Consider the following 23494-nt stretch of genomic DNA (forward strand, 5'->3'; position numbering starts at 1 on the left):
CCACAAAATCACTATCATGGAATATTATTCAAAAGGAGGGTTCAGTATTTCAAGGACGAGGCCATACTGTCTTTGGTCCTGCTTTCAAAAATCATTTGTTTCAATTGCTGATTTGTGGCTTTTGTGGAAAAAAATGAAATAGTGGAATAAAATTAGCTGTGGTAAGAATCCTGTACTCCCATTTACATTGAACATAATTTTTCTATTTAGTTATTATAAACCATGAAGTTCCTGTAAACTGTGAAGAGTGAATATTTAGATTCCTCTGGTATGACCATCTGGCTGGTCTCTTTGAGTATCACTAAAAGACTGAAAATCCTCAGATCTCATAGATATTTGCGACCTAGGACACAGCTTCAACTATTAGATCCACCCAGCTTTTCACATTTTTATGTAGGAATGTTGGGTTCACCAGTAGCTTGAGTTACAAAGCCACATGATGACAATCAGGCCTTTTTCTGGGTTGTCAGGTTTTTTTTTCAGCTTACGTTTTGCAAGTTTTCTAAGTTGCCACATGCATTTCCCGAAATGGAACAAAACAGGCGCACAAGCACCACAAGGTGACTCATTTCCTGGCTCAGAGTTTCCCTATATTTCTGATCTGTACAAATAGTCTGAACAGCAACTCCCTTCAACAATCATGGACTTGTTTCACTGAACGGCTTTGTTGCTTCTTCAATTGAGTTGTTAATTCTTCTGATTTAAGCAAAGTAAAGGCTCAGTTGTTCTGGTGGATCTTTAGTAGTGCCAAGCATTGCTATTTATAAAGTGAACTGTGCTTTAACTTGGTGAAAATTATTTTTTCTTCATCACCAGCACACAGCTGTCTGTGTATTAATACCAGATTACAGTCTTTATTGTTCCAACTGGATTTTTTCTGCATTCCATCACCATGGATTTAAATAACCCAGAAATAACCCTACTTTATAGTCTTTTAGGTGTTCTGCTCATTATGTGGTTTCTTAAAAACAGACAACCAGAGAAAGGCAGGCTCCCAATTCTTGGTAATATGTTCCAAATGGATAGGAAAGCATCTCACAAGTCTCTCATAAGATAAGGTATGCATCATTCTTTTTCATTTGCTAAATACTGTAAAATGTCTACTTTTCAATGTTTTGCCCTCCTGTAAGAGCCTTAACTCAGCCTGAAGTACAAACTCATGGTGTCTGGATGCTCTGGGATTCTCATACAAAAACCTATTCTGAAGCTTTTAGGGTGAATTCATAAGTGTCAGTAATCTACTGAAAGGAGACTCACAGCCAAACCAAATATTATCTTTAACCAATATCCAAACATGTTTTTGTTTCAGGTAATGTTACTTACAGTGTTCAGAAATAAAGATTAGTTGAATTAATTTTCTACCTTGTCCTGGAGGCAGTGAGATTTTTGGTAGTGTTCCGATCACGTAGACTAAGACTACCTGATATGGACAGTCCAATGACAGAACTTTGTACCATCCTGTGTCCCTATGACCCAGATATCTGCTCATTTCTCTGTATCTTAAAGATGGCACCATAAGACAAGCAGGAGTGTCAGGATTTCAAAGAAAATCTAAAACTTAATGCCAACTTGAACTGAACACACCGAATTCCAGTTTTAACACAATGCAGCAAACAAATTTCAAATTTTTTTTGATAAATCTTCCAGGAAAGAGAATCTATCCAGGAGAGTCTCTTGCTTGAATGGAACTCCTTTTTTTGACCATTCTGCTGCAGAACTTTCTCTTCAACCCTGTTATCAACTGAAAGGAAATTCATATCTCACTGATTAGAAGTGGTTTATTGGCTGGTGGGGCAAAACACCTTAAAATTTAAATAATGATGTTTATTTAATCAGTTTAAACTAAATTACATTTATTCACTCCATGTTCGTAATCACAGCTTAAACAGTACTGATATTTTCCAAAATAAATAATGTAGAATTTATTCATTTCAACTGATTACTGAATGGCATAATGCAATAAACAGGTCCTAATTTGTAATTTAGAAAGCAAGCACTGTGTACAGCAGTAGCTAAAGCAATTTCATTAAAATACACACATTCTTTTATTGATTTTAAAACTCAGAAGATTGTGAAAGTTGTATGTAGCTTTTCCTTTACCAATTTCTAACAGTGCCTGAATCACCTGAGACACAGACTTGCTTGGTATGGAACTTAAATATACAGATCAGCAAGAGCCTGTGAAGAGCTAAGTTATTTTAACAGTAAAGTTATTAATACTGGCTTCACTGGTGGAAGGATGGGGCAATAGAGATCGGAAGAGGTGGGGGAAAAATTCTTGCTCCTCGCCACTACTCAGGGACTGATATTGCAACTGATGTCAGGACATAGTAAGAGCAGTATCACACTATATTGATTCTTTTCATAACAGAACAAACTGACAGGATTTTTTTTATTGTGTGAGGAAAATCCATTGAAAGAGGTACCAATACAGAGGTACATCTCCAACTATATTCTATGAAATAAGCTAGATTTTCAGGAAGGAGACAAATAAAATGGTACTACAATCTATTTAAATGAAATAAAAATGCCATTACTTCCTCCCCAGCAATATCTTGGTTTTTAAAACCTTTGGCACATAACGAATAGTCAGGGATATTCTTGTAGTTCTTTTTAAAACCGCTCCAAGTTTTGCATTACATGATTTTAGGTTGGCAACCTTCTCTGTGACAATGTCCTCTCTCACTGGCCTGATGCCATGCAGATACTTCACATACATGTCATCTTGCAGCATCAGAAGGCTACGTGGTTCAAGAAGAAGAGACAGAAGATAACGGGTTTCTTCGGTCTGAGGAGAATAAACCTGTAAAAAGATGGTGGAGGAATAATGTAAGATGCAATGTGAAGGAAACTTATTGTCTATTTCTTTTCCCCCTGCAATCTTCTCCTACTTCTCCCAATGAGTCAAAAGTGCATCCGAGGAGCAGGAGAGTCGATGTTTCGAGCATACCCTCTTCATCAGGAATGTCCTGCATCTGCAGTCCTGACGTTCTCCTACCTCTGCTAATGGACTGACTTTCTTTTGGACACATATCTGGTTCTACTGGTATCAGTGTTTCATCAAACTGATAAATTCATATATGAGGCAGTATCGTGAGCAGCAACACTCTAATTCATGAGAACTTTATTCTCTTCAAAGGCACAAAATTTCAGAGAATCCAGATAGAAATCCCAACTGAATGAACAATGAAATCTGAGATCAACTTGGCCTTTTTTTTAATAAATTCACCTGAACCAATGGCTAAACTATGACAAGTAGGAAAGTTTACAAGTGAACTTCAATTTGTTAACTATGTCCAGGAGGGCTTTTTTGAAACCATATGTAGATAGTCGAATGAGAAAGAGGCCAAACTGCCACTGGTGTTGGGAAATGAACACAGCCAGGCGATCAAAGTTTCAGTGGGGGGGGGGGGAGGGTGTTGGTAGGAATGCATTTTGGGAATAGTGATCACATTTTTGGATATTTACACATAAGGACAAGGCTGGACCTTGTATGAAGGTATTAAATTGTTGGAAAGCTAACTATAAGCAAATTAGGCAAGAATTGGAGAATGTGGATTGGGAGAGGTTGTTTGAGAGTAAATCCACATCTGACATTTGGGAGTCTTTTAAGGACCGGTTGATTAGAGTGCAGGATTTGGGAACCACGGATGATAGGGGTAATTATCAACTGAATTAAAAAAGGGAAGCATACCTAAGGTCCTTGCAACTAAAAATAAAGTCCTTAAAGAAGACAGAAGTAGAAAGGAGCTCAAATGGGGAGTTAGGGGGGTTAAATGGGGCTATGAAATGTTCTTGGCCAGCTGTGTTAAGGAGAATCCCAAGGTATTTTACACATATATTAGAAGAAAGAGGGTAAGGGGCGACATGGTGGCTCAGTGGTTAGCACTGCTGCCTCACAGCACCAGGGTCCCAGATTCGATTCCAGCCTCGGGCGACTGCCTGTGTGGAGTTTGCACATTCTCCCTGTGTCTGCGTGGGTTTCCTCCGGGTGCTCCGATTTCCTCCGACAATCCAAACATGTGCAGGTCAGGTAAATAGCCATGCTAAGTTGCCCCTTGTGTTAGGTGCATTAGTCAGAGGGAAATGGGTCTGGGTTGGTGTGGACTGGTTGGGCCAAAGGGCATGTTTCCACACTGTAGGGAATCTAATCTAATCTAAACTAGGGAAAGAGTAGGCCCACTCAAGGATAAAGAAGAGAGGTTATATGTGGAGCCAGAGGAAATGGGTAAAGTCCTTAATGAGTAATGAGATGTTATGGTTAGGGAAAGGCGTGTGAATACTCTCAGGTAAGTCAGCATAATGAAGCAGGAAGTGTTGGGTATCTTGAAATGCATTAAGGTAGATAAGTCCATAGGGCCAAATGGAATCACAGGGTCATTGAGTAGGATCTATCCCAGGCAACAGTGGGAAGCAAGGAAGCAAATAGTTGGTATCTTAACAGATATCTTTACGTCCAGTCTGCTCTCAGGTGAAATTCCAGAGGAATGGAGAATGGGCCAATGTTGTTCCTTTGTTTAAGGAGGGAAACCAAGATAATTCAGTTAATTACAAACCAGTAAGGCTGATGTCAGTGATGGGGAAGCTGCTGGAGCAGATATTGAGAGACAGGATTTATTCACATTTAGAACCAAATTGACTTGTTAGTTACAGGCAGCCTGGGTTTGCGTGGGGAAAATCATATCTCACCAACTTGATTGAGTTTTTTTGAGAAGAGATTGACTGTGTTGGGCCTGTACTCACTGGAACTTAGAAGAATGAGAATGAAAAATGACCTGTTGAAGCATACAAGATTCTTAGGAGACTTTACAGGGTAGATGCGGAAAGGTTGTTTGCCCTTGTGAGAAAGTCTAGGACATGAGGTATAGTGTCACAATAAGAGGTTGCAGCTTTAAGTCAGAGATGAGAAAGAATTTCTTCTCTGAGGGTAATGAATCTGTAGAATTATTTAAAAGGTCATTGAGGCTGGGTCATTGAGCATGAGATAGATAGAACTTTTTAAACAGCAAAAAAATCCAGTGGAATGAGGAAAAGGCAGGAAAGTGGAGTTGAGAATTATCAAATTAGCAATGATCTCATAGACTGGCAGAGCAGACTCAGAGGGCTTAATGACCTACTTCTGCTCCCACCCAAAAGTAATGACAGATTAATTTGCTCATTGATATGCACACCAGCTTATCACTACTTCACTCAATCCCTCCACGGTCTCCAATTTGTCATCTGCTCATCTAACAGCTAGTTTTGAATGAGAAGTTTCTTCCAATTAAAGATTGAAAAGTCTGAAGGCAGTGTCTTCTCACACCACCACAAACATAACTTTCTAGCCAAAGGCTCGATCGTTTTCTCTGGCCACAGTAAAGCTGAATCAGACTGTTCAGAACTTTGGCATCCTTCATGCTGACTTGAGCTTCCAATCTCACATTTGCCTTATCACCAAAACCGTTTGCTTACACTTCAACACATTTCCCAACTATGTTCCTAATTCAGTCCATCTATTGCTGAAAGCTTTGTCTAATGGTCCTCAAGAAAGATGCTAGGTAGTGTAACAGCCCTCAATAAAAAGTGAATGAAAAGAATTGCTGACATTCAATCAAAGGGATGCAACTTGGAGGAACATTCAAGAAGGCAGCTCATGATATCACACATGACAGTCAAAAAGAGTCAAAGTTGTCAAGAGAGATGCGGAGGCAAGAGATGAACAACTCAGGTCTCTCTTTAAATGGGACAGCAATATTTCTTCAACAAACAATCTACTTCCTGCTTTACTCAAGCAATTGTAAAAAAAATTGGGTGTTTGAAAAATATTTTACATGTTGAAAGTTAATAGAACATGTCATGTTTCACAACTGGCTGTACAGGGAAAATGATAAGCACCATTTAAAACAAAACTGAATAAGTATTTTAAAGACTGGAAAAGAATTCAGAAAAAGAGCTGAGAAATAAATTTCCAAGCTCTAGATGAAGCATTGGAACCAGTACTGACATGATTGGCTAAGTAATGCTTCTTTGACATCCATTTTATATTTAAATAAACGCTCAGACTGGTACTTCTGTGGGTTATCTTGGGTAATTCAAGAAGCAAGTGATTTAGCCCTTATTATATCTCTGTTGCATGTATCTGATTATGCTGATATCCTACATTAATCACTTTATTGTCACAGCTAGACTGAACAGAAGATTGACTTTATCCATGGAGTTTTCATAAATGTTTTGTTTTCACTTTCCAGCCAGGGCTTCCCCATACTGGGCAACATCTGCTCAGGCCAGCAATGACGAAAATGATAGCTGTGCAGTAGAAATGGGCTGAGAATTCTCCTATTTACAGCCAAGATGATGGCTACAACATCAGTGCAATCCATCATTAATTATACCTTCAGAGGTAACCAGCAGATACATTTTTCTAGAAGAACCTTCATACTCCTTTTCCATTCATTGAGTCATGTTGCACAATTCCCCCAACAACACTCTTGTCATGAACTCCAATCAATGGGAAATGGAATTTGAAAAAACATAAATGTCTTTGCATTAATTAAAAACATGTCAATACTGTATAAATCAGAATTAAAATTACTAACCTTCACCTCTTCATCCTCTCTTTCAATGGGATGATAGAAATCTAATAGAGTTTGAGAGCCAAGGCTGATAGTGGTAACTGTTGGAAAGTATAAAGGCCCATCCTCATGAGGCTATAAAGACAAGAGTCTGATTTCAATTGACAGCTTGATAATTTGAACAAGGATTGTTATGCTTACTTGTCATGATAAAACTTTGCATTTGTGTCACACCTTTAATATAGAAGAATGTTCCAAAGGCTGTCAGGTAAAATAGCTAATGTTAATCAGTGCTTTTCTTAAAACTAAATTTAATACTCTGTCCAATATTTAGATTACATCTTAAATTTTTATTTATAATGCTGTGAACAGAAGCGTGAAGGGGAGGAGAATGAGATAGGTGGAGACTGGAGAGAACAAGAGAATGAAGAGTAATTTGCCAGCAGTTTGCATTTATACAGCACATTCAAAGTAAATTCTTCCAAGAAGTTTCACAATTAAATTAACAAAGAAAATGAGTCAGTATGAGAGATATTAAGGAAGAAATAAACCAGCAGAGATAACAGAAATAAATTAAAAATAAAAGAGCAAAATGAGCATGAAATGATAGAGGATGGAAGAAGAGAGCTGGAGAGAAACAGAGTGTAAAAGAGAAAGCAAGTACAAGAGTATAAGAGTGGAAAAAGATAGATGGCAGATACTTTCCAGCATCATCTGCATTCCCTGAATTGTTTTATTGAGCAGTGTTACTGGTCTATTTATAATAATTAAACTTAAGGGATTCAGACAAACTATAATTATTATCATTGTTCAATAAAAGCCAATTATTATTGTATTATACCAGTACCATTATTCCTTCACCAGGATTGTACTCATTAACCAACACATGATTAGCAACTTGTCCTGCAAAAGGTCCCAGGGCTGAAATTTTCTGGGCATATTTAGCCAGCCAGTCGGGCAGCTTTTCAGCAAGCATTCCCCTTGAGTGAGGTAAACCACCTGCAAGAGATCAGGAAAACTGACTAACAATAACCACAATTGTACAAAATTCAATTTTCATATAAAAATGGAAAGAATTGTGGATGCTGGAAATCAGAAATGAAAACAAATATTGCTGGAAAAATTCAACTCAGATCTGAGTTGAGCCTTTCCAGCAACTTCAATTTTCATACATTATTTTCTTCCTCATTCTCTAAAGGCACTTACTCATTACTTACAGATCAAATTCTATAACAACATTGCATCATCTAAATTCTATAACTCTCACCATCATAGCTTAAACATAAGATGGAATCTTCCTAGCCCCTGAATGATGTGGATATTGGTGAATTAGTTGGGAAAATATGGCAAGGTTGGTAGAAATTTGTTTCTCAATATTGAGAAAAGCAAAACTGATACTGCTATTAAAATTTGAACAGCTAGATGAGAATCCTGCTGGTGAGTGCCAAGAAGTCTCTTTGCATGCATTAGCTTGCCATTACTACCCAATCTCACTAAACTGATGTGCAATTTCCAATTCTCCCACATGCCAGAGATAAACTAGACAGTCAGAATTCATGACATGGAAGTCAGAACGGGTACCTGGCAACCTCAGCTCACTGCTTGTTCCTCTGGAGCTTCATCTTGGACAGCAATCACCACATTTCATGGCAATGCTCCTTGGGCAGTAACCGCCCGCACACCTTGTCTGTGAGGGTGGCATAGGACATGCACTACTATCACTACATCTTCATGACACGTTACAACCCCACTTGCAATACAGTTCTGCATTTCAATCCTGCATTCTAGAAGGCACTAATACCTTTCACTGTCCTGGCAGCAGCATTACACTTTGATTGATTGATTTATTGTCACATGTACCTAAGTACAGTGAAAAGCTTTGTTTACGAGCAGTACACGCAGCTCATAGCAAGCAAGGACATACAGATCATGGGGTGAACAAAACACTTGGATAGAGGTATACAGACAAAACATTGCACAGATCTTACTGATGTTGATCTTGCCTAGTAAGATCAGCATTATTTACAGTCCTTTTGTCAGTCTAATAATGGCAGGGAAGAAGCTGTTTTTGAACTTGCTGGTGTGTGTGTTCAAGTTTCTGCAACTTCTGTCTGACGGAAGAGGTTGTAGGAGAGCATTGCTGGGGTGTGTTGGGTCTTGGAGGATGTTGGCAGCCTTTCCAGGGCAACGGGCTGTATAAATGGAGTCCGTGGATGGAAGGTTGGCTTCCATGATGGTCTGGGCTGTTCACATAACCTTCTGTAGCTTTTTACGGTGCTGGGCACAGAAGTTGCCATAACAGGCCATTATGTACTCGGACAATATGCTTTCAGTGGTGCAGCTGCAAAAGTTGGTGAGGGCACTTGTGGATACGCCAAATTTCCTGAGCTAAGGATGAAGAGGTGTTGTTGTGCCTTCTTGATCGTTGCACCTACGTGGAAAGTCCAGGACAGGTTGTTGGTTATTGTCACTCCTAGGAACTTACACTCTCCATGCTCTCAACCTCAGCTCTATTGATGCAGATGGGGGCATGTTCTCCCTTCTTTCTGAAGTTAACAATCAGTTCTTTCGTTTTGCTGATGTTGAGAAGGAGGTTGTTCTCATAGCACCATGTCACCAAGCCCTCTTTCTCCTTTATGCATTCTGACCCGTCATTATTTGATACCCATCCTACCACAGTGGTATCATCAGCAAACTTGTAGATGGCATTTGTTTGGAATTCGGCAACAATCATGTGTGTACAGGGCAGTAGTCATTAAGGCACGATGCATATGCTTTCTTAGGTACTGGGATGATGGTGGTATTCTTGAAGTAGATGGGGAATTCAGCTTGTTGGAATAAGAGGTCAAAGATGTTGGTGAATACCTCCGCCAGTTGGTCCATACAAGATATGAGTGCTTGGCTGGTGACTCCATCCGGCCCATCGCTTTCCTTGGGTTGACTCCCAAGAAGACCAATCTGACGTTTGCAGCAGTGACAGTTGGCACAGGTGCATCCAGGGCTGTCGGGGAAGGTTGCACCACACTGCAGGCATTCTATTTGAACTGAGCATAGAAAGCATTGAACACATCAGGGAGGGATGTATCTTTGTTCGCTATCTTGCTCTGCTTCATTTTGCATCCCGTAATGTTGTTTAGGCCTTGCCACAGGTGGCAGGAGTAGTATGGTTGATCTAGGCCTTTATATTTGTCTGGTACTGCCTTTGGCATCACTGATGGCTTTGTAGAAGTCATACCTGGATTTTCTTTATAGCTCTGGGACATCCGACTACATGGTCTCCTGCAAGTATTAGTCACAGACAATGGGACATCACTTACCAGCACAGAATTCGAATATTTCCTAAAATCAAATGGCATTCTGCACATAAGGACAGCTCCATAGTATCCACTGTCCAGTGGTCTGGTGCAAAGAGCTGTCCAAATGTTGAAGGCAGGTTTAAATAAGCAGCCTACAGTGTCACTTGATACCAAACTGTCCCATTCCTGTTTGATTATAGGACCACTCCACACGCAACAACAGGGATAGCTCCAACAGAGTTGCCAATGGGAAGAAGACTCTACCAGGTTAAACCTGATATTTCCAGACCTTGTAGGGGGTTAACAGCAACAGGAACATCAATGTCGGCCACATGCCTCCTCCAAGTGAGAGAAACAACTTAATTCAGGGGAAGAAGTTTGGTGATGGAACCATGAAAATGGCCCTGTATGGGCACAAAGAAAAGCTGATGCAAGGTCAGGTCCCATGACTGAGATGGATGCAGCCTTGATAGCGTTACTGCTGGAAGAAGAGGAGGAAACTCTCCCAGGACACTCCTGACACAAGAGACAGGCTATGGTCGTACACACCGCCCGAGTCAGAGTCCGAGTCAGAAGAACCAAATCTGGGATGAAAATGTTGCAAGAAAGGCTACAAGAGAAAGACCAGGTCTACATCCCCAGACTTAGTGGGGGAGGGATGTAGTGATTGGAATCAGCTGGATCTTGTTGACAACAAGATCCTTGATTGGCTCAGGGTAACAACCCCAGTCAAGAGAGCCCTGGCTGACCAATATAACCAGGAGATTTAGAATCTCCTCAGTTCAGGGAACTGACTCCAAGCTGGTTAGTTACAGCTAGTGCTTTATGCACAAATAAATAAAGGTTGACCTGGTGATGGGATACCAGCTTTGTGCAGTTATTTCATGGGGTTGGGTTATTGATGGTCACGACCACCCTGGTATTAACAGTGGGACAATGCAGCGCAATGTTTGGCACGATTAGGTTGTGGGTCTGTGAATCAGGAGATATCATTAGAAGGTGATGCTGAAATTCAAAAGTGTGTAGAAGCTCAGTATTGATGGGCTTGCCACGGAGTGCAAGGAAGAAGCAAACATGGAGGTTCAAGGGGAATTTAATTATCAGGCTGAGCTTGCTACTCATTGTTCCAAGTGCAACCTGCGTTGTTTTCCATATTCATGTGAATTGTAAATGGAAAATGGCTCCAATTACATGTGGACTTAACAGTGTAAGTGTTTATTCCTGTCTAAGCATGCAAGCTCTATTTGTGAATCAAGTGACACCCTTCAAGGGGTAATTACATTAATCAGGCTTTACAGTAACAGTTAAAGTCACCTTTAAGCATAGTCCTCTTCATATGAATTGCACCCAACAGTCAATGTGCGCACCTATGTTACACTTACAATTATTTTCATAAATTCCAATGCAAGGGCATAATGCATCTTGTTATGTCGAAAAAGGATTAATATATCAAATTCCATCATGCTTCCACACCTTTTGATATTACTCCCACTTCCATATATAATAAAGGAGGGTTTTATGCACACTTGCTCACATCACACAGGTCTATACTCACCCCAGTTCTGCAGCCTCCTTCCTGATAATTGAGTCCACTTGGGTTTCGGTGAATTGTAAACCTGAAAGTCACAGATGAAGATAGTGAAAAGCGCAAGGTTTTCAACTTATCAAGTCATCCAAATAATTTGGGAGTGACAATCTCACAATACAAAATGCTTATTTATATAATGCACCAATTCTCTACATTAATCAAAACTGTGTAAAAAGATTCCACGCTGTCTTTCTTCTTAGATGGTCAGTTTTTTTCCCACAGCTATAGGTTATTTCAAACCAGTTGAGGTTAATAGAACATTACAATGCAGTATAGGCCCTTTGGCCCTCAATGTTGCACTGACCGTGAAACCAATCTGAAACCCATTTAATCTAGACTGTTCCATTCTCGTCCATACGTCTATCCAATGACCATTTAAATGCCCGTACAGTTGGCAGGTTTACAAGTATTGGAGGCAGTCCGTTCCACGCCCCTACTACTCTCTGAGTAAAGAAACTACCTGTGACATCTGACCTATACCTATCACCCCTCAATTTGAAGCTATGCCCCCTTGTGGTAGTCATCACCATCCGAGGAATAAGGCTCTCATTGTCCACCCGATCTAACCCTCTGATTATCTTATATGTTTCAATTAAGTCTCTAATGAAAACAGCCTCATGTCCCTCAACCTTTCCTCGTAAGACCTTCCCTCATAAGGCCATACCAGGCAACATCCTAGTAAATCTCCTCTGAACTTTTTCCAAAGCTTTCACATCCTTCCTATAATGCGGTGACCAGAACTGCACACAATACTCAAAGTGCAGGTGCAGCAGAGTTTTGTACAGCTGCAGTATGACCTCATGGTTCTGAAACTTGATCCCTCTATTAATAAAAGCTAACACACTGTATACCTTCTTAACAACCCTATCAACCTGGCTGGCAACTTTGAAGGATCTATGTACATGGATACCGAGATCTCTCTGCTCATCTACACTACCAAGAATCTTACCATTCGCCTAGTACTCTGAATTCCTGTTACTCCTTACAAAGTGAATCACTTCATACTTTTCTGCATTAAACGCCATTTGCCACTTCTCAGTCCAGCTCTGCAGTTTATCTACGTCCCTCTGTAACCTACAACATCCTTCAGCACTATCCACGACTGTACTGACCTTAGTGTCATCCGCAAATTTATTAACCTATCCTTCTACGCCCTCATTCAGGTCATTTATAAAAATGAAAAACAGCAGTGGACCCAAAACAGATCCTTACAGTACACCACCAGTAACTGAACTCCAGGATGAACGTTTGCCATCAACCACCACTCTCTGACTTCTTTCAGCTAGCTAATTTCTGATCCAAACCGCTAAATCACCCTCAATCCCATGCCTCCGTATTTTGTGCATTAGCCTACCATAGGGAACCTTATCAAACACCTTACAGAAATCCATATACATCCACATCAACCACTTTATCCTCATCCACCTGTTTGGTCACCTTCTCAAAGAACTCAATAAGGTTTGTGAGGTACGACCTACCCATCACAAAACCATGTTGACTATCCCTAATCAACTCATTCCTAACAAGATGATTATAAATCCTATCTCTTATAAACTTTTCCAACACTTTACCCACAACCAAGGTAAGGCTCACTGGTCTATAATTACCAGGGTTGTCTCTACTCCTCTTCTTGAACAAGGGAACAACATTTGCTATCCTCCAGTCTTCTGGCACTATTCCTGTAGACAATGACGACATAAAGATCAAAGCCAAAAGTTTGACAAACTCCTCCCTGGCTTCCCAGAGAATCCTAAGATAAATTCGATCCGGCCCAGGGGATTTATCTATTTTCACACTTTCCAGAATTGGCGTGTCTACATACTGTGTCAGAAAACTCTCCTGCACACAATGGATAAAAACTGACCCGTCTAAAGTACTTGAACTAAAGTATTTCCAGTCAATATTTGGAAAGTTGAAGTCCCCATGACAACTACCCTGTCACTCTCACTCCTATCGAGAATCATCTTTGCTATCCTTTCCCCTAAATCTCTGGAACTATTCGGAGGCCTTTTCCTTTGGCTAACTCATCATACAGCGTCAGAACAAGAATAAGGAATGCGGGACATTTGCTAGTTCAAGTAAGTTTTTTTTTGTTTGTCATTTACCACAGGGTAAAAATAATAAAATCCAGAAAGGATTTTAAGAGAAATTTAAGAGAAACCCCAGTAAAATCAGTACTAGGACAAATATTATCAACACACTGTCTTACATTTTCTCTCTGCATCAATTAATTATATTTTGATGAAATATGAAAGTTAACAAGATAAATTTGTGGATTTTGCAAATTTTTGTTTGTTCTCAAATACTATGGCCGTAAGGAAATTACAACAGCCTCAGTATACTTAAGGGGATCATATTTTTATTCTCGGGAACCTCCTGGTAAGCGCATGTATGACACTAAGTGAGAACAGTCCTTAAAAGGTTAACCATCCTGCCAACCCTACTGAGGTTTGGTGCCGGAGGGAATCATGAGTTTTGTCAACAATGTGAAATAAGACAGATTATACAAATGTCTCTTTGCATTCATCAATATCAGTTAATTTTATTAAGTTTAGTTTTGTTTGTCATTGTTGGAGAATCAAAATGCAGTAACATACCTGCTGTAGCAGATAGTCTTCTTCTGAAGCAGTGATAAAGTTGGGGATGTAATACACAGTGGCTGGGGCCTAAAGGCAATGCAAAATAATACTTCAGAAGAACTATAATTATCATAGCACAAAGTTTGCCATAAAATTACCTTAAGTGAATTGAGTAACATGCAAATCTCTCAAAGATATATTTTCCCTTGCATATACATTTCTGGACCATTATATGTAGTATATAATAGAAAAGTTGTTGTGGTTCTGTTCACCGAGCTGGGAATTTGTGTTGCAGACGTTTCATCCCCTGTCTAGGTGACATGCTCAGTGTTTGGGAGCCTCCTGTGAAGCGTTTCTGTGATCTTTCCCCCGGCATTTGTAGTGGTTTGAATCTGCCGCTGCTGGTTGTCAGTTCCAGCTGTCCATTGCAGTGGCCGGTATATTGGGTCCAGGTCGATGTGCTTATTGATTGAATCTGTGGATGAGTGCCACGCCTCTAGGAATTCCCTGGCTGTTCTCTGTTTGGCTTGTCCTATAATAGTAGTGTTGTCCCAGTCGAATTCATGTTGCTTGTCATCTGCGTGTGTGGCTACTAAGGATAGCTGGTCGTGTCGTTTCGTGGCTAGTTGGTGTTCATGGATGCGGATCCTTAGCTGTCTTCCTGTTTGTCCTATGTAGTGTTTTGTGCAGTCCTTGCATGGGATTTTGTACACTACATTGGTTTTGCTCATGCTGGGTATCGGGTCCTTCATTGTGGTGAGTTGTTGTCTGAGAGTGGCTGTTGGTTTGTGTGCTGTTATGAGTCCTAGTGATCGCAGTAGTCTGGCTGTCAGTTCGGAAATGCTCTTGATGTATGGTAGTGTGGCTAGTCCTTTCGGTTGTGGCACGTCCTCGTTCCGTTGTCTTTCCCTTAGGCATCTGTTGATGAAATTACGCGGGTATCCGTTTTTGGCGAATACATTGTATAGGTGTTCTTCTTCCTCTTTTTGCAGTCTGGTGTACTGCAGTGTGTTGTTGCCTTTTTGAATAGTGTCTTGATGCAACTTCTTTTGTGTGTGTCGGGGTGGTTGCTTTCGTAGTTCAGGACTTGGTCTGTGTGCATGGCTTTCCTGTATACCTTTGTGGTGAATTCTCCGTTCAGTGTTCTCTGTACCATCACGTCTAGGAATGGGAGTTGGTTGTCCTTTTCTTCCTCTCTAGTGAATCGGATTCCTGTGAGTGTGGCGTTGATGATCCGGTGTGTGTTCTCGTTTTCTGTGTTTTTAATGGTTACAAAGGTGTCATCCACATATCTGACCCAGAGTTTGGGTTGAATTTCTAATCTTTGCATTACCGCTTCTGCTATGAGTCCAGAGATGGGTGAGCCCATGGGTGTGGCGTTGATTTATTCATATATTTGGTTGTTGAATGTGAAGTGTGTTGTGAGGCACAGGTCCAGTTGTTTGAGTATGCCGTCTTTGTTGATAGGTTCAACGTCCTGTTGTCTGTTCTGTATGTCCAGCAGGTTGGCTATTGTTTCTCTGGCTAGGGTTTTGTCGATAGAGATGAACAGTGCTGTTACAGCGAATAAGACCATGGTTTCTTCCTTGTCTATATATATATTTCTGATGATGTCCAAGAATTCCTGTGTTGATTGTATAGAGTGTCTGGATCCGCTGATCAGGTGTTTCAGTTTCTGCTGTAGTTCTTTAGCCAGTTTATGTGATGGTGTCCCTGGTAGTGATACTATGGGTCTGAGTGGGATGTCTGGTTTGTGCACTTTAGGTAGTCCATAGAATCTGGGAGTGTTGTTGATTTCAGGTTTCATTCTTTGTAGGTCAAACCTGATTATCTGTCCGTTTTTTTGTAGGTTCTTCAGTGTGTTGTTTATCCTATTGGTGAGCTGTGGGGTGGGGTCAAACTCCCTCTTTTGGTAGGTGTTGGTATCTGCAAGTAGTTGTTGTGCTTTTTGGGTGTGGTCTGCTTTGTCCAGGATGACCGTCATTCTGCCTTTGTCTGCTGGTAGGATGATTATGTTCTTATTGTTTCTTAGTGATTTCAGTGCTTCCCTCTCCTTGCTGTTGAGGTTATGTGTTTGTCTTTTCCTTGTTATCAGAGGTACGATACTTTGTCTCACTGTTTGTTGTGTCTCTTCTGTTAGTCCAAGGGTTATACAATTAATGGTATGGCCTTGGATAATGTTGTAGAACAGAAGGCCCTAGGGGTGCAGGTATGTAATTCTTTAAAGTTTGTGTCACATATAGACAGTGTGGTTAAAAAGGTGTTTGGCACACTTGCCTTCATTGCTCAGTCCTTTGAATATCGGAGTTGGGACATTATGTTGAGATTATACGGGACATTGGTCAGGCCTCTTTTGGAATACTGTGTCTAGTTCTGGTCACCCAGTTACAGGAAGGATATTATCAAGCTGGAGAAGGTTCAGAAGAGATCTACCAGGATGTTGCCAGGTATGGAAGGTTTGAGTCTTAAAGAAAGGCTGGGACTTTCTTCACTGTGGCATAGGAAGTTGAGTGGTGACCTGATAGAAGTTTATAAAATACAAGAGATATTTAGATAGAGTTGATAGCAGTTGTATTTTCCCTAAGATGGGGAAGTTCAAGACCACGGGACATATTTTGAAGGTGAGAGGACAGAGATTTCAAAAAGACATAACAGGCATTTTTTTTTAACAGAGGGCAGTTCACATGTGGAATGAACTTGCTGAGGAAATGGTGGATGCATGTAGAATTACAATGTTTTAAAAACATTTGGATAGACACATGAATAGGAAAGTTTTGGAGGGAATATGGCCAGCAGCAGGCAGGTGGGACTAGTTTAGTTTGGGATTACTTTTGGCATGGAATGGCTGGACTGGAGGGTTTATTTCCATGCTGTATGACTCTATGACAGTGATTTTAATATTTTCCTTTGAAAATATTAAATCACTTACTGAAAACAACATGTTGCCAAGTGGAGATCACACACATTCCAGTGAAAAACAAGGAAAAGATACAGATTTGTCCAATTGTTAAATGAAAGTTGGCATAACCTTGCCTCTACTACCATTCCCTTATTATTTTGCCAGATCACAGGGGAGCAGGAATAGCTCTCAACCTCAGCCTATTCAATTAGAAAGCAGACAGATCATGAACTTAAAGATAGTAAATCTGTTAAGACCAGCAAGTGTCAAGGTAATTAGTGAACCCTCCTTCCCATCTATATAAAAAGTCAAAAGAGGGGAAAGATTGAGAAGGAGGCTCTATCATGGTAACCTCAGCTGGTGTTGGAACTAATCTCACGTGGTTAGTGTCACTCTGCAATGTAAACCTGCCATCCAGCCCACTGAGCTAACAGACCCCACGTTCACATATTCCACACAATGCACTAACCTGATCCACGTAATAAGGCTCCAGTTCACAAGGCCTTTGATTTTGAGCATCCATTATGGGTTCAAACCAGTGAAGTTAACATCTTCTGAGTCATGGTTAAGATCATGGATAGCTGCACTGTAACTTCATAAGAATGGAAGGTGAAATTAGGAACCAAATAAACATATTTAGAACATGTTCTAATTTCAACACACAAAATCAAGAATGCTCACAGGGCCAATATAGAATATTTATTGCCCATTTGTCCACTGTGTACACTCTTAAAATCTGTATAATGTACTCCAAGCAAAACCGCCATTGGTCTCATTATAAAGGTTGGATTAGATTAGATTCCCTACAAAGTGTGGAAACAGGCCCTTTGGCCCAACAAGCCCACACCGACCCTCCGAAGAGTATACCACCCAGTCCCATTTCCCTCTGACTAATGCACCTAACACTATGGGCAATTACTATTGGCACAGCCAATTCACCTGACCTGCACATCTCTGGTGTGTGGGAAGAAACCAGAGCACCCAGAGGAAACCCACGCAGACACGGGGAGAATGTGCAAACTCTACACAGACAGTTGCCCAAGGCTGAAATCGAATCTGGGACCCTGGTGCCGTGAGGCAGCAGTGCTAACCACTGAGCCACCATGCCGCTCCAGAACTCCTCTGACTCAACTCTGTGAATTAGCTGAAAGGAGATGGAACACTGAAGCCCAAATCAAGGATAAACACCTACAATTTATTTAGGAGTCTCCATTTAAATCCCTGGACTGCACGAAGGTAATTGATTCTGAATCAGGTGGGGATTATATAAAAGGACAGATAGAAAAACTAGGTTTCTTTCAATTACAGCAAAGAAGATTATGAGAAATGAATAGTCTATCATGTTACATGATTATCCAGACTTTTCATAAAGCAAATAAGAAAAATGAAATTGCTGGATTGGTAACCAGAACACATAAAACCAAGATAATTAACAATGGGAAAATTGGGAGCATTTTTAAGCAAAGTTTTGTTAGCATATGGAATGTCCCATCAAAAATGACAAGCAGAATACATAACAGATAGCAAAAAGTAAATAAATAATCAAAAACAAATATTTAAAAGGCCAGGGTTAATAGGATCAAATGAACTGGCAAATATACACTAGGCAGACTGATTACTTCTATGCTGCATGTCAATGACTTAGTTTCAGTAATCACCAAAGAAATGAAATTTATTTTTCTGGACTCACTTTGTCACTTGTGTGCAAACACAGACCTGCCCAGACATTACTTTCTCAATTTTTAAAAATCCTTCTCCTGCTCATGATGATTGGAGACACAGAAAGACATGTTTATCCCAAATGCCCTTTCCAATTGTTTCAAATATTATTTTATTGTTTCTGTTAATCTTCTAGCATCATGAAATGATGGACATGTAGCTAATCAAATTATTCTGGGATGAGGCAGCTTCATAAGGTACACTATACTGATGACTGAAAACATCAATTCTTGAGGCAGCTTCTACCAAAAATGTCACAAGTGAAGAAATTATCATGTGTCTTTCTAGTTTGTTCTATTTGGTAAAAATTGAAAGAACTGCAGATGCTGGAAATCATTAACAAAAACAGCTTATTGAGCTCAGCAGGTATGGCAGCATCTGTGGAAATAAATTAGAGTTAACCTTTCGGGTCCACTGACCCTTTGTTAGAATTGACAGTAGCTAAGAAAAAGTTGATTTTAATGCAGAAGGGTGGTGGGAGGGTTTAATGAGTAAACAATGGGTGGACATAGGGCCAAAGAGAGAGAAGAATAGTTGGACTGATGTGGAGGTGCCGGTGTTGGAATGGGATGGACAAAGTTAAAAATCACACAACACCAGGTTATAGTCCAATAGGTTTATTTGGGCGTACAAGCTTTTGCTCCTTCGTCAGGTAGCTACTGGTGTACGATCATAGGATACAGAATTTATCGCAAAAGATCATAGTGTCATACACTGATACAATATATTATGTATTTTGTAACCTATTTTGTTCAAAAAGCACACAATCTGTAGGCAGTCAATATTTTTTATAATCCATGTGACATTTTATAAATTCCTACTTTGGAAATTGAACTAGACTGACTCAAGATTGGAATACATACAGACTCTAACCTCACTTTTAATACATTGTCTTAGCTGAGATGTCACCTTTTTTTAATAAAACCTTACGTTATCTCAGGAATGTGACTTGAAAGAAGTTCTGGGATTTACATATTAATGAATCTAAACCTGTAACCCATTCTAAAAGATGAAAGACTTAACAGCAATTTAGGTTTGTTCAGTATTCAAGGTATGACATTATGACCTTTTGCTATAAATTCTGTATCCTATGATCCTACTCCACCTGAAAGAGCAGCGCTCCGAAAACTTGTACTTCCAAATAAACCTGTTGGGACTATAACTGCGCTGTGTGATTTTTTAACTTAATAGCTGGACTGACAAAAGAGTGGATAACGATCAGCCTAGGAGAATGAATAGCAACTATTGGGAACTATAACTGGCTAACAATGGGTTGTGAGTAACAGCAGTCTATGTGATAACAAGGCCTGGTGTGTGGAGTTTGGGGTAAGGGCATGGAAGAAGCTACCTCAAAGCTCTAAAATTGTTGAACTTGATATTGAGTCCACAAGGCAGTAGAGTTCCCAAGGGGAATATGAGGTGCTGTTCTTCCAAATTTGCTGGAGCACTGCAGCAAGCATTGAACAGAGATTTTGGCCAGGGAACTAGATGGTGTTTACGTAGCTGGCAAGTGGAAGCTCAGGGTTCTTTTTGCAGACAGGTATTCTGTGGAATGGACACTCAGCCTATACTTCGTTTCCACAATGTAGAGACCATGTTGTGAACAGCAAATGCAGTTTGAGTGAAGTGCATGTAAAGCACTGCTTCACCTGGAATGTGTGTTTGGTTTCTTGGATACCGATGAGGAAGCAAATAAACAGGCAGGTGTTACGCCTTCTGTGTTGGCAGGGGAAGATGCCATGAAGTTGTGGGAGATGTTGGGAGAGAAGGAGGAATGGACCAGGGTGTGCCAGAGAGTATATTCCTTCCAGAAGGCTGACAAGGGAGGGGAGTAGAATATGTGTCTAGTTCTGTCATCCTGCTGGTGAAGCTGTACGACACTCAAACTAGTCCACTTCTTTTGCTGTTCACATCGTGGTCTCTACATTGCGAAACTAAGCACAGACTGGTTGTCCATTTCACAGAATACCTATGTTATGTCTGCAAAAAGGACCCTGAACTTCCAGTTGCCAGACACTTCAACACACCACCTAGTTCCCTGGCCAAAATCTCTGTCTCATGGTTGCTGCAGTGCTCCAGCGAAATGGCCACCTCTGGATGTTATTGCAGGTGGAATGGTAGGTGAAGTGTCGGGGGGCCCAATCATTGTTGAGGGAAGAAAGGGGCTGAGGGCTGAAATGTGGGAGATGACTGAGGGCCCTGTAAACTATGGTGCTGGGGAATCCTCGTTTGAGGAAGAAGGTGGACATTTCATAAGCCCCTTTTTCAAAGATGTGATGGAGATGGGACTAATTGAGAGAATGGAGCAGGATGTGAGGATATGTAGTCAAAATAACTGTGGGTCGGTGGGTTTGTAGTGAATATTGGAAGCCAGTCTATCCCCAAAATAGAGATAGAGATGTCAAGTTATCTCTATCTTCTGCATCATGCCCCTGTCTTCTGCAAAAAAATCGTTCTTAGCTACCATCAGCTCTGAGCAAGGGTAATACAAACTCTCGATTTGTGTCAACATATGCTGTCAGACCTGCTGAGCTTTTGCAGCAATTTCTGTTTTTGCTCTATTTGATGTTCAGTTAAAAATCACTTCATTCAGAATCTACTCATTCTAATCCCATGATATAAAATGAGGTCAGAATAGATAGACGCTTGACAACCGGAGCAGACACGCTCAGATATTTTCCATTTTCAAATTTAAACTGACCCATTTTCTCCATGCATCTCACATCTTTCGCAATGTCGGTAGTCACTGTCTAATTTTAAAACCACATCGGACTTCGGGCGCGAGTGCCACAAGGATCAGTGGTGGGTCCACTACTTTTCATCATTTATAGAAATGACTTGGATGTGAGCATAGGACATATAGTTAGTATGTTTGCTGATGACACAAAAATTGGAGGTGTAGTGGACAGCAAAGAAGGTTACCTCAGATTACAATGGGATCTTGATCAGATGGGCCAATGGACTGAGAAGTGGCAGATGGAGTTTAATTTAGATAAATGTTAGGTATTTATCTGCATTTCGGGAGAACAAATCTTAGCAGGACTTATACACTTAATGGTAAGGTCCTAGGGAGTGTTGCTGATCAAAGAGACCTTGGAGTGCAGGTTCATAGCTCCTTCAAAGTGGAGTCACAGGTAGATAGGATAGTGAAGAAGGCGTTTGGTATGCTTTCCTTTACTGGTCAGAGTATTGATTACAGGAGTTGGGAGGTCATGTTGCGGCTGTACAGGGCATTGGTTAGGCCACTGTTGGATATTGTGTGCAATGCTGGTCTCCTTCCTATCGGAAAGATGTTGTGAAACTTGAAAGGGTTCAGAAAAGATTTACAAGGATGTTGCCAGGTTTGGAGGATTTAAGCTATAGGGAGAGATTGAATAGGCTAGGGCTGTTTTCCCTGGAGTGTCAGAGCTTGACGGATGACTTTATAGAGGTTTACAAAATTATGAGGGGCATGGATAGGATAAATGGACAAAGTCTTTTCACTGGGGCGTGGGAGTCCAGAACTAGAGGGCATAGGTTTAGGGTGAGAGGGGAAAGCTATAAAAGAGACCTAAGAGGCAACTTTTTCACTCAGAGGGTGGTACGTGTGTGGAATGAGCTGCCAGAGGATGTGGTGCAGGCTGGTACAATTGCAACATTTAAGAGGCGTTTGGATGGGTATATGAATAGGAAGGGTTTGGAGGGATATGGGCTGGGTGCTGGCAGGTGGGACTAGATTGGGTTTGGGTATCTGGTCTGCATGGATGGTTTGGACTGAAGGGTCTGCTTCCGTGCTGTACATCTCTATCCGTCTGTAACTGCGAGCTCGAGCATTCAAACTGCAACGGTAGCGCCGCGAGCGGCTCCAAACAAAAACGCGGCAAATACATTCGGGGGCAGTCTGTGGGCCCGCACGTGCTAGGTGGGCGGGGTAAACTGGGCGGACCCCAACGGTGAGATGGGGGAGGGGAGGAGAAGCTGCGATTGGAGGAGCCGCGAGCGACGGTGGTTCAAAATACAACGGCGGGTACACGAGCGGGAACAGAGCAAAGCATCGACTGGAGGAGTCGGAAAGCACCTTAGAGCCTTTTTTTTTAAACCCCCCGTCTGTTCACAAAATTCAGCTGTGAAGGTGGTGAAAAAAATAAATCCAGATTGCTAAAGCCCTCCCCGCACATCTTGTATAGCAATTTTTTTGAAGGGTCCCTGGACTCGGCATTTACAGATGTTGCCGCGTTTCTCCAACGATTTCTGTTTATTTTTGATCTTTCAAATCTGCATTTCTCTTTTATATTCAATATCATCGTGCGTTGGTAACTTAAGTTTCAAATAGCAAGAAATTCGAGGGAGGTTCATTCTGACGAGCCTCCTCTCTGCAGGGGAATCGGAGACTTAAAGGATGGAAATCAGAGATACCTGTTTTTGATATTTTAGACGTGAATTCGCCAGTTTACCGCATTGATGCTGTGACTAGTGTCGTAGGCCGGTGTCAATCTTATTAATTGACAAAAGATTGGTCGAATCAACTGGAGGACAGTTTCTCCTTAACGCCGTAAATATAAACATTAGGTGGTCCAAGTGTCGCCGAGGATTAGATATACCAAGAGCAGACCTAGTAGGCGCTTCAGTATCGCTGCTGCCCCCTAACCTGGATGAGCACTATGCTATAATTACACGTGAAGTCAAGAGTGATGGATTTGTAAGTTAATTTTTTCATGTGAGTTTGACGCCTTTTGCTTTCTATTATTGAGAAAAGAGGAATTGGGTAAAATGCAAAAAAAACACATTCATGTTAATCGGTGGCACAGTGGTTAGCACTGCTGCCTCACAGCGCCAGAGACCCGGGTTCAATTCCTGCCTCAGGTGACTGTCTGTGTGGAGTT

General features: G+C 40.9%; 1 protein-coding gene across 1 annotated transcript; it reads right to left on the reverse strand.

The window, feature by feature from the left end:
• Positions 1 to 1757: 1757 nt before the first annotated feature.
• Positions 1758 to 23207, reverse strand: alkbh6 (alkB homolog 6). The gene is made up of 7 exons (XM_043680753.1): positions 23028 to 23207; positions 17383 to 17505; positions 14033 to 14101; positions 11403 to 11463; positions 7399 to 7550; positions 6576 to 6686; positions 1758 to 2803 (listed from the first exon to the last, which is right to left on the reverse strand). The coding sequence occupies exons 2-7, from the start codon at positions 17434 to 17436 to the stop codon at positions 2534 to 2536; spliced, it is 717 nt and encodes a 238-aa protein (XP_043536688.1). The 5' UTR covers positions 17437 to 17505; positions 23028 to 23207; the 3' UTR covers positions 1758 to 2533.
• Positions 23208 to 23494: the final 287 nt, after the last annotated feature.

Source organism: Chiloscyllium plagiosum, chromosome 41, assembly GCF_004010195.1.
Source record: "Chiloscyllium plagiosum isolate BGI_BamShark_2017 chromosome 41, ASM401019v2, whole genome shotgun sequence".
NCBI lineage: Eukaryota > Metazoa > Chordata > Chondrichthyes > Orectolobiformes > Hemiscylliidae > Chiloscyllium > Chiloscyllium plagiosum.